This window comes from Vicia villosa, linkage group LG7 (assembly GCF_029867415.1).
Source record: "Vicia villosa cultivar HV-30 ecotype Madison, WI linkage group LG7, Vvil1.0, whole genome shotgun sequence".
Lineage (NCBI taxonomy): Eukaryota > Viridiplantae > Streptophyta > Magnoliopsida > Fabales > Fabaceae > Vicia > Vicia villosa.
In genome coordinates, this window is record NC_081186.1 from 103,799,426 (window position 1) to 103,812,846 (window position 13,421).

The window sequence follows — 13,421 nt, forward strand, 5'->3', positions numbered from 1 at the left end:
CAACTACTCTAATAATCATACAAATCATAAGCGAGTACATTTAAAATATGATTTTGTATATATAATCATTCTTTTTCTCTAAGGTGATTTCTTTTCTAAGCTATAAAATATTTGTTTTTATTTGTGTGCAGATTCAACTTCAATATTATTAAGTATTCCATCTAAAATCCACATGTTTCTTACCGTTAATTTGCTTAGTTGATCTGGAAAGAACAACTAAATGGCATCGGTCATAACGTTGGTAAATCTTTTTACGATTAAGAAAAATCGATTTTTTTCGTTGCCAATGTTTGAAATAAATTCCCTCAAACTTGAACGATTTATGAGAGACAACAGCCTCAGAAGTACCAATAATTTTTTCGGTAGTCATGGCAGTTCAGAACATCTTAAAATTGTTGTTTTTCAATTTTGGAAAATTTCCATTTAAGAAATTACTCGGTTGAGTCGCAGATTAGGTCACTATCTTTAAGAAGTTTTGCGGCACTCCTCAAAGTTGTGCAAAACAATCATTCGACCACGACGTCTCCGGGATAAAACAATTAAGTTTTATAATATACGATTACTACTTACACAATAGATAATCAATTTAAAAATATACACTATAATAATATAAAAACCATTCGAATATGGTATAAATAGTTAAATAATGTAAAGATCCGTCGTAATAATTTTTTAAATATCTTCATTCTCTCGTATTTCAACAATGACTACAAAATATTAAAAGAAAATTAAATTCTTTTCTACAGAGTACTAGTAAAATAGTTTACTATATTTATAAATTTTCATATGAGAAGCTTCATGCATTTTCCGTTGTGGTTCTCTCACTTCAAGTGATAAGTTGTAGTTTTGCACAAAAATTATGTAGATTTTACTATAATATACCGTTAGATATAAAATTATAAATCATCAATTTATATATCAATTTAATTCAACTAAATAGGAAACACTAGTTGAGTGTTAAACTACCACAGCCACGTTAATTTGTACACCCAACTTATCTTTTTCACTGTGCAATTATTATGTTACCAATTTTGCTATCCTCTAACTAGAGAAATCCTCTATATAAAGAACAAAACCCTCTCAACCATAAGCACACTAAGTTTCAAAACCACTCACAAGAATGATGAAGAGTCACATCCTCCTTTTCTCTTTTGTTACTCTCTTGGCAACATGTCATGGTGATGTTGAAAACCTTGAACATGGTTCAAACTTCAACATTTTCCCACTCCGAATGAAAACTGGCTCAGGTGGACACTACATTCCAGAAGTCTCATGTGCTAGCTGGAGACTTGGTGTTGAAGCACACAACGTTATTAACTGGAAATCTGTTCCACTAGAATGTGGAGAATATGTTGGTAACTATATACTAGGTGACCAATATAGAGCTGACTCTAAAACTGTTAACCGTGAAGGTTTCTTCTATCTTAAGACTCTTAATCTAAATGGAGATGGAAAAGATGTTTGGGTCTTTGACATTGATGAAACCACACTCTCTAATCTTCCATATTTTGCCAAACATGGATTTGGGTATGCTAATATTTTTGTTTTCCTATTTTTTCTTCTAATATATACATATACTCATATAAATATTTTCTAACAAATTTTTTTTTTTCATTTGACAACAAAAAATATTGATAGGGTTGGACCATTCAATAAAACATTGTTTAATGAATGGGTTCTCCTTGGAGAAGCACCAGCACTACCGGAGACACAGAAGCTGTACAAGAAACTGTTGGCACGAGGTGTGAAGATTGTGTTCTTAACAGAAAGACCATTGAGACTAAAGGATGTAACAATAACCAACTTGAAACTTGCTGGTTACCACACTTATGAAAAGATAATCTTTAAGTAAGTTTTCTAAACATTGATTAATTAATTATTCTTCATCTATATCCTTAAAGTTTTCATGTTAATTATTTGTTAATTTTTTTGATGTAGGGATAATTCAATTTATCAAGGTAAGACATCAGTTACATACAAATCAGCTGAGAGGAAGAAGCTTGAGGAAGAAGGATACAGAATCATTGGAAACAGTGGTGATCAATGGAGTGATATTCTTGGAACCAACACTGGTGCTAGAACTTTCAAGCTCCCAGATCCACTTTACTATGTTGCTTAATTAATTAAGGTTTATGCATGGTTTAAATAATTAGCTACTAGATTAGTGGATAATTAATGATGTTTTATTTACATGAAATGTTCGTATCATGTAATATCTAATTCTAAGCTAGCTAGTTTATGTTTCCTGTAATAAAACTAACCATGTAATGAAAGGGAAAGTATTCTCCTAATTTTGTGGTTTTAATTATTGCATGTGTTCTTATTTTGTTTACTTTATGTGAGTTACAAATCCACTAAAAAAGTCTTTAAAAATTGTGAATCTAGGGCACATAACTAATATTTTTATAATCAATATTTTTAATGAAAACAGATTGATTCTCCTTATAATTTATTTTAGTTTTTAATTATAACATAAAGAAAAAACTAACTTATAATTTATTTTGGTCGCTTAAATCAACATCACTATAATTAAATATATTATATTATCTAACTTTATATAAAAACAACAATTTCAATAAAAAAATTTATCTACTATCCACTATAAATTATCATTATGTGCAAAGCTCTCTTTTAAAAAAATTTAACACTAACTTTTGATTAAGTTAAAAGAAATTGTTAGAATTTGTTAGGTTTGAGGTTTTGGCCTTTGTCCCCTCATTTTTGTACCTACTTTTTCTTTTATATATTTCTGGGCTGAGTGCCTTTTTGAGTTAAAAAAAAAAAAAAAGAAATATTTTATCAGCTCATTTAAGTGTCCTTGGATATTATTATTAGTTATTAGATAAAAAAAACTTTTAATAAAATAACTCACTTTTGAATAAAAAATCCAAAATACTTTCTATTTTTTTTTGCATTTTTACAAAATATTCACATCAAATAAAAATGTATGGATTTTTTTAGTTATTTTTAAAATCTCATAAAGACTTTTCTAGGTAGGTTTAAATTTCAACATATTTATTTCTAAAACTTAAAAAAATTAAAAATAAATCAATAGAAAATCTATAGATAAATTCGTATAAAATATAAAAAAATAATTAAAATAAAACTTTATGCCCGTTCATTTAGCATATATATTGACAAAACTTCAAAAGTGAGATATTTTAAATTTTTTTTAAATATGATATAATTTTTTAATATTATACTTAAAAACAAGTTATTTAATTTAAATAAAACATCCATAAAATAAAACATCTGATTTTTTGAAAATGTTTAAATGATTTGATTTTGATTTTGAAATTTCCAAAAGCACCCCTGGTTGTCGCCAGAAGAAGAAAGAATTATAGTACTAAAAAAGAACCCTAGTAATTTAAATTTGACTTGACCAGTCATGATTAAAGACAAACCGACAAAAGCAAATGTTTTTGTGGGCTCCACTCCAGGGTTTGAAAATTGAAAATGCGTGGATCACGTGCTATCTTTCATTTAGTGTTAATAACTACAATTCAATTTTTAAAAATTGGTAATTACTTGTTTAATATCAAAATTTTATCATTGATTTACACATTTAATATTCGTTCTCACTACCTATAAAGTATAATAGATTTAACTTGCAGGTTTATGTATAAAATAATTTAGTATGTTTTATGGTTTTACTTATCTATTTCATGATATAAAAATAAAAAGCTGTTGAAAAACATTAAATAATACAGTTTAAGCACCTTAGCGTAAGTGAGTTGCGATGTTAATTAGGGTTTCACTTGACTCACTAATGCCATGTGTACCAGTATGATTATAAGGGGTTCAGAGGAAGGAGCATAACGTTCACTAAGGACATGCGATACCGCATATCACCCAAAATGGGTCTTCTAGTCTCTCTTGATTGAATCACTCACCCATTGGGTGTCACATTCGCCCGTCAGTCGTATCACTCACCCTCTGACGGGATTAGATAAATCCACCTATTTCTCATTCATGAAACATGGGGATTAACATGTACTTGGACACTAACAGTATGGAATCTCAATCAAAGGGAAAATTCATGTTCTCTTATAGAATATGGGAAAATATTAGTTTCACACTCATCATAAGAGGGGCAAATAACTATCTCCATGGGTCCAAGAATCCAAGCCCAATAAACCTCTATAAATATCTCAAACTTGAGGTTGAGAGGGGAATTCAAGTAATTCAAAAACCACATGGATACAAAGCTCCTCACCATGGGGCCATAGTAAACTGACCAAGTAACTTTTGCATCAAGCTATCATATTGGTATCAACATATTCACTCCCTCTATCTAATATGGTGAACAAATGGATAGCAACTCCAACAAATAGTAGTTCTGGCGGAGATGAAGACACCATAGTGGAAATGCATGCCGCCATGGAAACTTTATGTTGTCAAAGGGACAATGTCCTTCTCATACACCATAGCGGATAACAACTCTAAAGGAACAACGTCATTCTAAAACAACATTGTGAGTAAGAAGATGGCCTTCTTGAGAAGACATAGTTTTTGGACCCCTAACTTCTTTCTTATGAAAGATGAGGGGCATACCCACCAGAGAATTTCAAGCATCCATCATTGACCAAGTTTGATGGATGCACCAACCCCCAAGAGCATGTTACCTTCATTAACACACATATGGAAATTATTGGAGCCTCAAATTGCGTGAAATGCAAGCTCTCTCTGGAACCTTAAAGGACGCAACACTAAGGAGGTACGTGAGCCTGCCATTGCACTGGGTCACCCGCTCTCAGGACCTACAAAATAAGTTGGAGGAGGTAATAACACACACAAAATTTATATATAAATGGTGATGAGAGAAACACTAAGAAAAATGCCCAAATTTTGAAGGAGTGGACAACTAGAAACCTTGATATCTCACAACAGTCGTGCAAGAACCATTATACCTTGCTTCTTAGAGACATGGTGGCCTTCAAAAGGAGCAGGAGGCCTACGGATATTTTCATGCCCTTGAATACTCTCTGTAAGCAGATATAGTGTGAGGCCCTATATACACACAATTTTCCTCTTCCGCCAGCTGATAAGTGCCAAAACTATGTTAAACACGTAGGCACTCGTTAACTTATTTTACAAGAAATCAAATGAAAACCCCTATCTTATTAGTGAAAATGATAAAAACACTGGTATGGAAATTTTAACTGTGCATTTATGAAATACATACAAAAAGATTAAGAAATAAACTAAATCAACATAGGAGACCATAATATGAACTTTCCGAACAAATCAAAGAAACACAAAGGTGCATCCTTGCAAAGAAAGCAAACAGATGCGCGCTTAGCGAGCAAAGGTGGTTCAAAGATTTCAGGATTCGTTTACTTCAAGGAGAAGTAAGGGTTTGGTGGCTAAGCGAGCAGGGGCGGTTTTGTTAGCAAGCATAAGCGGAAACTTTAGTCCCATGATAGTTTAAATTACTTAACCAAGAAGAAAGTAGGCGCACTAAACGAGCCTTGGCAGTGCGCTTTGTGAGCTTACTTTTCCCAAGCCTATAAATAAGGGTGTCACGCCTTCATTCAATTCATTCAATTTAATTTGATTCAAGAGGATTGTATCATATTCGTTGGAATTCAAGATGGTTGCTTAGACAAACTAGGTTGTCACCACAAATCATAATAAGAGAGGAAGATCTAGGGCGGAAGCACTATCCAAGGAATCGTCAACAAATTATTTTCAACTTCCTTCTTCTTGGGTTTGATTGTAAAGCAACGATGAGTAAGTGTAACTAGATTTCTCATTTTTATTTGGGTTAAATGTAGTTGTCATGTTACTTGTGTTATGATATCGGTCATGGCATACTATGCAATTGCTATTAAGTTTTAATATTTGATGGATTCATCATTCTTAAGGCTTGTTTTGGATTGGCTACCTAAGACACGTTTTCATGGTATGACTTAATATTCAGAAGTTAAATAGCAGTTATTCACTTAAGTTGGTTGGAAATACCAAAAACACTCTTTCAGACCAACTAAGGAGCAAAATAACATGAACTACTGAAATCAGCGTCGCTGCCCAACACTGGTTGTGTCAGGCAACACGGGCACCATTGTTGGCTCTTTGTCAATTTATTTTCTTTTTCAAGTTCCAGGGCGTGCAACACGGTCCGTGTCAGCTGACACGGGCACCCGTGTTGCATCACTAACTTCTCTCTTTCTGAACTTCGTTCCCAGCTCTCTTCCTGACATGTTAGGTAACATGGCCACCCGTGTCAGGTCTCCTGAAGCATTCTTTTTGAAATTTCTTCTAAATTCCAAGTTTTGTACTGCGTTGTCCCGATTTATTCGTCTGAGCCTAAAAAAAGTAAAGCCCACAACCAACGCATAAAATCACGAAGAATGCAATAAAACACTTAACAATATAAATCAAAGACAACAAAAATCAACGGCAAATAACCGTGTAAAACCACTGATCAGTAGCCACACCTTCCCGAGGCGTTCGTAGACTTGTCTGATTTTAGCCAAGTGTGATTTGTGCTCGACGGTCGGCCAAGTGTAAGCATGTACGAGCAAGAGCTCAATTGGGCTTTTTCCTTGGTTAAGTTGGGTTTGGGCCTTGCATTATGTTTTGGCCAAGTGTCGGTCCAGTCTAGAACAATAACCATTTTATAAATAAATGTTTAATATTTAATTTGTATTGGATATATGTGTAAATCTTTAAAAATAATATAAATGAAGATATAAATGACATTAAGAACATAATCGATGAGGATCACTCACCACCCCATATATACATATATGGGCCTGTTTGTTTCAGCTTTAAAAAAATGGATTTTTTCTTTATATTTTTTAAAATAGAATTTTCAAAACTATTTTTCAAAATATTACAACTTTTTTATTTTCATTTTTTCTAAAATAAAACACTAATTTTGACATCTTATAACATAAACATATATTATTGAAGACCAAAACTTGGTCAAAATCACAACTTTTTAAAAAAGTTATATTTCAAAAATAATTTTTATGAAAATCTATTTGAAATAGCTTCAAAATTAAGTAATTTTTTGAAATTTTGATATTCAATTTTTTCCCCATATATGTAGATGAAATACCTAAAATCATATTTTAATATTAACTATTCAAACAAAATTTTTATTTGATGTTTTTTATATTTGTAAAATTATTTTACACAATCATGTAACACTATAAAAATCATTTTTAAAAAAATCCAAAACAAACTAGAGGAATAGTCTCCTAATGAGATTAACTATGAGTTTCCATCCAGGAACATTATATGTCAAAATTTTCCACAACGGAGTTAGGTTACATTCAAGGAAATATTTACGAGGGGACAGCATGAGCTATATGGCCCCTCCCTCCCCATCCATTAGTTAATATTCATGTCAGTGTATCTACTACCTAATTATTTATGTGCACAAATTCCTTAATTGAACCACATGTAATTCACAACGTTATTATATATGAAATAATTAAATTTAATAAATTGATAATTATATTTTTTAAATTTTTTTATTTTATGAGTTTAATTGAGATATATATTTTTATTATAAAATAGTTTTACTCTGTCTTTTAATTTATTTATGAAAAAATGAGTGATGCACTGACAGCATAAAATAGTTTTAGACTATCAACGAATCACAATCATGTATTCAATTACAACCTACTTTTATTTTAAAATAAATTTAGTGACATGTCATATTGTTTTTTTTTTTATAAGCAATGATATATTGAAATAGTCAAGAGCACAAAATGTACTCAAGACGTTAATGTACAATTAACAACGATTCAAAAATTGAACCGGACATTGGCACCATAAGTAAAAATCAGATACAAAATTTGATTTAGATCCTATTACATTCCACATCCACGCTAGAGTAATTGCCTTGTGAACAACTTCATCTTCATGGTATTCTTGATCATTAAAAATGATCTCATTTCTCATCCACCATAATGCCCAAACGGTTGCCAACCACACCACAAGACGCTTCCGTTTATTCACCAACCCGACTAGCCTCTCAGCAAAACTCAACAAATGGTCATCAATCTCATCATAATAATCCAAACCCACTCCTAACCAAACCCCAATTTTCTGCCAAACAAATCTTGAAACAAAGCATTCCACAAATAAATGATTTACGGTTTCAATTTCGTTGAAACAGAACACACATACCGTGTCACTTTCATCTAAAATTATTCCGCGAGCCGCCAATTGTTCTCTTGACGGCAGCCTGTCGCGTAGGATCCTCCAAGCAAACACATGCAACTTCGAGGGCACTTGGGTTTCCCAGACTAAACGCATTGCTGCCACATTCAGGTGCTGAGCTGAAACAAATTCCAACCTTTTTGAGAATTCTGCATAGCCCGGTGCTACCGTATACGCGCCATCCACCTCTTTAAACCACTTAAACCTGTCCAAAGATGTTCTTTGCGGTGATACACCCTGCAAAATGACATACAACTCCTGCAGCTGCTGCACACCGTCCCCCACCACACCTCCATCGCAAAGATTAATCATCCAGTGCCAAGAATCTTCTTCAAATGATCCACATTCAGAAACAAGCGCAAATTTATCAGAAACAACCACATATTGTTGGTTTCTATTAGATGACAGTGTATATGCATTAAACCCTTTATTATTTATCATATTGTCATGTAAATTTATATTATAACCAATTTATAAACAAATGTTGATTATATATGTGTAAATATTCTATAAGGCAACGTCTCATTTTCTTTTGTTTTGATTGCAAATTTTTATTATAATACATTTGTATGTTAAATTGATTAATAATAATCTTTTGAATGGATTTTTGAATTCGTCCTTGATTACATATCAAAAAAATATTTTAATTTAATCATGTAACTAAATTGAAATTTCTCGAACAAGTTCTAAATACATCAAAAATCAACAAAAACACCATGAATTTATAATTAAAACCACTAAGTTAAGAGAAAGCTAATGTTTCTCATGTAACACTGTTAACATTATTTGAGAAAATACAAAATTAGCTAGCTCAGAATGGATTACATGATAGGAATCTCAAATAGAAAAAGAAAATCCATTTGATATAAGTAGCTAATTATTTAACCCATGGGATAGAGAACTTAATTAATTAAGCGATGTAGTAGATGGGATCAGGGAGCTTGAAAGTCCTATTGCCAGTGTTTGTTCCAAGAATATCACTCCATTGATCACCAATGTTTCCAATAATTCTGTATCCTTCTTTTTCTAACTTCTTTCTCTCACTTGATTTGTATGTAACTGCTGTTTTACCATGATATATTGATAAATCCCTGCAACCATCAAAATATAATATTTACAAATAGTTTGCTGAGTAAGTTAGCAACATCATTATCCCAAACAACCCTATTTAATGTTTGCAGGCCAACAATAATGTACTAGTGTGTTTTATTCTTTATCATATTAGCTGGCTTATATTGAATCAATTTATAAACTAATATTTTATTATTTTCTTGATGGATTAAAAGAGTAAACAACGACCTATGTGAAAAAATTTAATTTAGAAATAAAAACTTACTTTAAAATAAGTTTTTCCCATGTGTGATATCCAGCAAGTTTCAAGTTCTTAGCAGTTATATCCGTTTGTTTGAGTGGTCTTCCTGTTAAGAACACAATCTTCACACCAAGAGACAACAATTTTTTGTATAATTTCTGTGACTCTGGCAGTGCTGGTGCTTTGCCAAGTTCAACCCATTCATTAAATGATGTATCATTGTATGGATTCACCCTATATCAATAAATATATTTAAAAAAATATCAAATGAATATATTGTCAAAATATACATAAAAAAAAAACAAAATAAAAAATCATGAGCATACATACCCAAAACCATGTTTAGCATAATATGGAAGATTAGATAGTGAAGTTTCATCAATATCAAACACCCATATATCTTTTCCATCTCCACTTATATTAAGAGACTTAGCATAATAATAACCTTCACGGTTAACAGTTTTAGAGTCTGCTCTATACTGATCACCTAACAAATAGTTACCAACATATTCTCCACATTCTAGAGGAACAGTTTTCCAATTAATTACGTTGTGTGCTTCAACACCAAGTCTCCAACTAGAACATGATACTTTTGGAATATAGTGTCCACCTGGACCTGTTTTTGTTCGGAGTGGGAATATTTTGTTGGTTGAACCATGTTCATGGTTTGGAACATCACCATGAGATGTTGCTAAAAGTGTAACAAAAAAGAGAAGGAAGATCTTCATTTTTATAAATGATTAATTTGCAACTTAGTTGATGAATATTTTTGAGGCCTTGTGTTCTTTAAATAGACATTATTGTAGTTGAGGGATATCATGGTTGTGAATATAATAATAAGACAATAAATGAAAAAGATAATACAAAATTTCTTGGAAAATATATTTTATTGAAAGAGATAAAATATAGACTCGTTTGAAATGAGGGATTCAATATTTCAATACACCTTACCTTAGGACCTATAATATGGATCGACCTTTTGGAAAAAGGTTCCAAAGGTTAAGTTAAGCCTTTTAATTTGATTAAGTATTATCAATATAATAAATTTTATGGTCAAAATCTGGAGCCTAATTGTTGTGCGTGGATGATATTATATGTATGAAATGAAGTTGAGTATATTATTTAATTAGATGTTCAGAGATCATCATACCCTTATTAATTCAATGATTTTCTTATGGTTATTTTTTAAATCAACTAACAAGGTGCCTTGGCAAATCGAACCCACTTTCCAGGTGAAGACAAGTGATCTCTTTTCTCCATTCTTAGTTACAGGGTCGGCTAAAAATATAGAGACCTAAGACAAGTTTTAAATGGAGGCTTTCTTTTTTCATTGACAAAAAAAATTGTTGAAATCTTTTTTAAGTTATTTTTTTCATTAAAAAAATGGTACAAATGATAAGCATAAGGGATGTTAAATAAAAAATACACAAGGCCACAAACATTACAAGGGGCCCAACAATAAATTAAGAAATGTATTGCATTGGATTAGAATTCCACAACTCCCAATCTAGGCTAACCCTCCCTTTGAAACTAACAACCAACAACTTCCAAGTTAACCCTTTGACTAGACCTAACACATCCTCCACATTCCTTGGATTACCTTTGAGGACAACCTAATTTCTCGCCAGTCACAAAGACCAACAAACTGCTAACCACAACAAGCGGTGAACTTCTTCCTTATCGTACCTTAAAGCCACAATCGTGCCTGCTGCAGACAATTTGGATGGAACCAACACCATTAAATTCACTAACGGGCTGGGTTTGCCTGCGGTCAGCAGGTCCATATAGTCACGCAGTCATACATTTTAACCGTTTGATCAAGACAAACGGTGAATTTTTTTTAAATAACTATTTTTTTCAAAAAAATTACACATATAATCAAACTTTTAAATTAATTACATAAATGACCATTTTTACATAAATTACATAAGTGACGGCAATGTGTTAAAATAGTGAAAAAATGGTCATTTATGTAATTAATTTGAAACTTTGGTTATATGCGTAATTATTTTTGAAAAACTTAGTTATTTAAAAAAAATTATCAAACGGTTGTAATTTAAGGGAGACATTTTTCAAATGATTATATAAAATTTAAATTTTTTTGTTTTACACTGTTTGATTAAATTCTAACAGCCATAAGCATTGCGACTGTGTGATTGCGTGAAAACTCCGACGGTAGAGAATTCATTTTCATTCATTGACTCCCAACCAGTTACTAACCTTACACCACACCCGCACAATAGTCAGGCAAACAAAGAACATGTGGTGTATTCATTACAACAAATAACGCTTTTCATTACGAAGTTTTCACAACGTATAAAACTAAACCGCAAGTACATGTGAGCGGAACTAATTGTTATATTTAAAAAAATATTAATAAAACTGTTACCTCAAATATTTATAAATCCGACATAAATATATGCTAAGGGTTTGAGGTTCGATTCTCAACTCCTGATATTTAATGTTATATATGGAACCAAAAATGCGCCATCATATTTTCTAGATTTTATGTCGCATATGTTACCTCAATTTTTTTGAAAACCAATATAAATAATTCCTAATTTTTTTAAGTTTAACCGAGATAAATTTTTAAATTTTGACTCCCACGTCCATCTAATTCAATTTTCGAGCCCTAACGAAATACTCCCTCCGTTCCTTTTTAAGTGTCGTTTTAGTAGAATTTTTTTGTTCCTATTTAAGTGTCGTTTTATAATTTAATATTATAATTTGTCATTTATACCCTTGTTTTCTCAATAACTCCGCCTCAAATTTTTCAATTAGTTATTGGAAAAAGAGAGTGAATGATTGAATTTATTTGGAAAGAGAAAAATAAATAAGGGTATAATAGGAAAAGTAACTCTAATAATCCACTATCTTGGTTGAAGAGCTTTTTGCTAAAACGACACTTAAAAAGGAACGGAGGGAGTAACACTTTTTTTGGAGCTTAGCCAATGAAAGAACACTTCTTCTCTAAGGAGCTTAGCCAACGAAAGAACATTTCTTCTCCAATGTTGTTGTTCTTGTTGTTCTCCATTACTGTTGTTCTTGTCGTTCTCCACGCATTATTTTATTGTTGTTGTTGTTGATAAGATATATTTTTAAACTTTTTCTTATTTTATTTTCAGAAGCTTTATTTGATTATGGATTGCAGTTGGATGAAAGCAAATAGATTAAGTAGCGGGTATGGGAAAGGATTGTTACAATTTCTTGATTTCATAAAAAAAAAAACATTCCTAACAACAATGAAATTTTTTGGTGTCCTTGTATGAATTGTTATAATACGAGAAAACATCCAAGGAATGTTATATTCAATCATTGTGCCTGTGATGAAATCATTCAAAATTACACAAAATGAGTATGACATGGTGAAGGAATAAAAAATAGACCTTTGTCACAAACAGTTGAAGATGATGAATGTATAATCTAGAAGACATCATTCGTGATATTGGACTCGATGCTTTAAAGAAAGCTAATATGGTAGATACTTTGCAAAGAGACATGGAAGATTCGTTGTACCCGGGATGTAAAGATTTTACAAGATTGTCAGTTGTGTTAAGAATATTTAATCTTAAGGCAAAAGGTGGGTGGACGGATAAAAGTTTTACTGAATTGCTTCAATTGTTGAAAGAAATGCTTGTTGAAGGTAACACGTTGCTAAACCGTACTTAAGAGGCCAAGAAGATATCGTGTCCAATGGGTTTGGACTATGTCAAAATACATGTTTGTCGTAATGATTGCATCTTATATAGGACAGAGTTTGAAAACCTGAACGAGTGCCCGAGATGTGGGGTGTCACGCTACAAACAGAAGGACAATGGTGTTGATGACGATGATGGTGCAACTAGCAAGGTTGTTTATGTCAAGGTGATGTGGTATCTACCGATAATTCTAAGGTTCAAGAGATTGTTTGCTAATGTTAGTGTTGCAAAGA

At 31.8% G+C, this 13,421-nt stretch overlaps 2 protein-coding genes across 2 annotated transcripts; one reads left to right on the forward strand and one right to left on the reverse strand.

Annotated features, from left to right (window-relative positions):
* The first annotated feature begins 1,078 nt into the window (after positions 1-1,078).
* Positions 1,079-2,291, forward strand: LOC131618115 (stem 28 kDa glycoprotein-like). The gene is made up of 3 exons (XM_058889377.1): positions 1,079-1,527; positions 1,639-1,848; positions 1,939-2,291. The coding sequence occupies exons 1-3, from the start codon at positions 1,121-1,123 to the stop codon at positions 2,117-2,119; spliced, it is 798 nt and encodes a 265-aa protein (XP_058745360.1). The 5' UTR covers positions 1,079-1,120; the 3' UTR covers positions 2,120-2,291.
* Positions 2,292-8,899: 6,608 nt separating this feature from the next.
* LOC131618116 (stem 28 kDa glycoprotein-like) lies at positions 8,900-10,257 on the reverse strand. Its single transcript, XM_058889379.1, has 3 exons — positions 9,821-10,257; positions 9,515-9,724; positions 8,900-9,269 (listed from the first exon to the last, which is right to left on the reverse strand). Exons 1-3 carry the CDS (start codon positions 10,216-10,218, stop codon positions 9,089-9,091), a joined length of 789 nt encoding a protein of 262 aa, XP_058745362.1. The 5' UTR covers positions 10,219-10,257; the 3' UTR covers positions 8,900-9,088.
* Positions 10,258-13,421: the final 3,164 nt, after the last annotated feature.

What these genes read in the sequence shown, in the direction of transcription:
- LOC131618115 (XM_058889377.1), top strand. Translation starts at nt 1,121, where the DNA reads ATGATGAAGAGTCACATCCTCCTTTTCTCTTTTGTTACTCTCTTGGCA. An exon ending in TTTGCCAAACATGGATTTGG is followed by an intron (nt 1,528 to 1,638) that starts GTATGCTAATAT and finishes AAATATTGATAG; the next exon opens with GGTTGGACCATTCAATAAAA. An exon ending in TATGAAAAGATAATCTTTAA is followed by an intron (nt 1,849 to 1,938) that starts GTAAGTTTTCTA and finishes TTTTTGATGTAG; the next exon opens with GGATAATTCAATTTATCAAG.
- LOC131618116 (XM_058889379.1), bottom strand. Translation starts at nt 10,218, where the DNA reads ATGAAGATCTTCCTTCTCTTTTTTGTTACACTTTTAGCAACATCTCAT. An exon ending in TATGCTAAACATGGTTTTGG is followed by an intron (nt 9,725 to 9,820) that starts GTATGTATGCTC and finishes TTATTGATATAG; the next exon opens with GGTGAATCCATACAATGATA. An exon ending in TGGGAAAAACTTATTTTAAA is followed by an intron (nt 9,270 to 9,514) that starts GTAAGTTTTTAT and finishes TGATGGTTGCAG; the next exon opens with GGATTTATCAATATATCATG.